This window comes from Merops nubicus, unplaced genomic scaffold (assembly GCF_000691845.1).
Source record: "Merops nubicus isolate BGI_N331 unplaced genomic scaffold, ASM69184v1 scaffold8138, whole genome shotgun sequence".
NCBI lineage: Eukaryota > Metazoa > Chordata > Aves > Coraciiformes > Meropidae > Merops > Merops nubicus.
Genome location: NW_008627718.1, coordinates 112,780 through 115,104, shown reverse-complemented (window position 1 = coordinate 115,104; position 2,325 = coordinate 112,780). Strand labels below are relative to the sequence as shown.

Sequence of the window (2,325 nt, the reverse complement as noted above, 5' to 3'; positions counted from 1 at the left end):
TTCATCTTGCTGCTCTTGGCCAAACAAGGGGTAAGAAAACCCAGAATGCTTGTTTTCAGCTTGCTGCATTTCCATAAAGCTCCTAAAGTCTCCAGTTCCTGCTCCACACTGGTTGTGTTCCTACCCCCAAAACTCATCGCCTAGGGCCAGGGCTAATGAGGACCTTGGCTAATTTAGAAGAACATATGAGTAACAGTGCAGGTTAATTTGGTCAGCACCAGTTCCAGCAGGACATGCCCTCACAGGGACAGCTCTCTTTTTGGTTCAGGTGAAGTAAGAAATTATTTTTGTATGAAATGTATAAGAAATGAGAATTCTTTAGCTAGATTCTAGGTTTGATGGTGAATGCAAAGTGTTTGTAATTAAACCAAGTGTCACACAGCCAGCTTTGTATCCTGTGAAATTTCCAAGTTGTACAATGAAATCAAGCCAATTTTTGGCAGTACCACGTGGGGTTTATTGTTTCAATCTGAAACTAAACCACAATTAACCTGTGATTGACTTCACCTTTGCTTGGGAACAAAAAAAACCTGTAAACTTGCTAAAATAGAGCTGGCAATTTCCTGTGTTCTATTTGCTTATTTAAATGCACCCCAAAGAAGCCATTTTTTGCCTAAGTGAAGGTTTGTGGACAGGTTTTTTTAGCAGATTCCTCTCACGTACGCACACACACTAATTTCACGGAGAAGGGTTTTGTTCTGTTGTTAACAGAACAGGCAGGAAAGCTCTGCAGCAAATGTACATTCATTAGGTGATTGGATTTTTAAAAGAAATTGTTTGGAATACACATGATACCAATTACTGAGGTATGAGATCTAATTCCTCAAACATCTGAACAGGATGAGGCCAGATTTTCAGTTTTCCTGTGGCAGGTACAAAGTGACAACGTGATGCTACCACATGACACTGTAAAGCCACTCTCTAAGGGTGGTTAGGTAGAGCTATAGGACAAAGGGACTCAAGGCCCCAAGAGACAAACCTTTAAACTAGGATTAACCTCTGGTGGCTCTAAATATGCAATATCATAGTTCTTGATTCTCACTGGGCAGTGTATTGGCAATACTGTTTCCAAAACACATTGTCAAACTATTTATCTTTTATGGCTCTGTGTCTCACTCCTTCCTGCCCCAGGAATGACAGATGTGTAGTTTTGGTTTTGACAATAAACCAAGAATTTTAAATGAGAGAGGACAGGGAGTAGCTTGTGTTTTCCTTATTACCAAGGTGGTTTTTTTAATAGGGCTGCTTCTGCTCCTCCAGCTGAAAACTGCATCATGGAAATGTGTCTGTTTCCGTGCCCACTGGGCAGACACCCTGATTTCCTCCCTGCCAAAGAGAATCTCTAGTGAATAGTCAAAGCTGGCCATCAGTTCTCAGATGGGAATAGTGACTAGAGTCCGTTTTGTCTGCTGTAGTTGAAGTCGGGCTCCTCAACCTCAGTTTCTGTTATGTCTGAGATTTTGGAGTGTGTCCTTCCTATCTCTTCCAGGGCACAGGCTAGGGAGTCAAGGTCACCATCGTGCTGATGTCGGGCTTCCCAGAGGTCCAGGATGACAGCAGAGGGACTGCTTTGTGTAGCAAAATAGGAGAGATTCCTAAAAGGAGGGGAGAAAAAGGTGAAACAAAAAGGATGAGGGACAGCATATGCAGTAGCTACCGTGAATGTGGAAGTGGCTTCTTCTGCCTAGTGCTGCAGATGTGTTTAAAAGCAAAAAACTTTCAGCAAAACCTGGATGAGAGGACACACACTGGTGCATCTGTTCTTCAGATGTCACCTGCTCAGTTTAGCAGGAGAAGGAACAAGGGATTTGTACATCCTGAGATACATAAACTCTGCCCAGCAGTATATGACTTAAAATTATGCTTGTGATTACGTGAAGATATGACATCTTTTAATTGGTAATTGTGTATTTTGTTAATAGGTAGTTTTCAGGACTTTGCAGGGTGATAAAGGCTTTGGTAAAACAAAGAGTTTGTTTTAAACACATAACACTATAATAATTCCTTCCATTTATGGGCTTTGGACGTAATAATCCAAAGAAATACATGAGCTTCACATTCACAAGCATAAATATTACTTATAGCATTTGTATTACATGTAGACACATCTGTAAACACGAGAAGAAACAAACCTGTAGCACAGAAAAGGAAATTTGGACTTGAATGCTACTTGGTTTAGTTTTTAAACCAAGATAATGAGATATTTGCTACTGACCATGCAGGACAGGGCAGGGCAGGACAGGTGGGCGGGGCAGGGCAGGGCAGGGCAGGACAGGGCAGGGTGGGGCGGGGCAGGGTGGGGGTTCAGTCAGGAGGAAGTTCCTG

The 2,325-nt window shown here is 42.2% G+C and overlaps 1 protein-coding gene across 1 annotated transcript in view; it reads right to left on the bottom strand.

Annotated features, from left to right (window-relative positions):
- Positions 1-1,390: 1,390 nt before the first annotated feature.
- The window catches only part of UNC5D (unc-5 homolog D (C. elegans)), a gene marked incomplete at its 5' end in the record, with an annotated part of 57,527 nt that continues 56,592 nt past the window's right edge, over positions 1,391-2,325 (bottom strand). Inside the window, 2 exons of the mRNA XM_008946424.1 lie at positions 1,391-1,595; positions 1,776-1,833. Of these exons, the coding sequence (XP_008944672.1) occupies positions 1,391-1,595; positions 1,776-1,833 (263 nt within the window). The remainder of the gene's footprint in view (positions 1,596-1,775; positions 1,834-2,325) is intronic.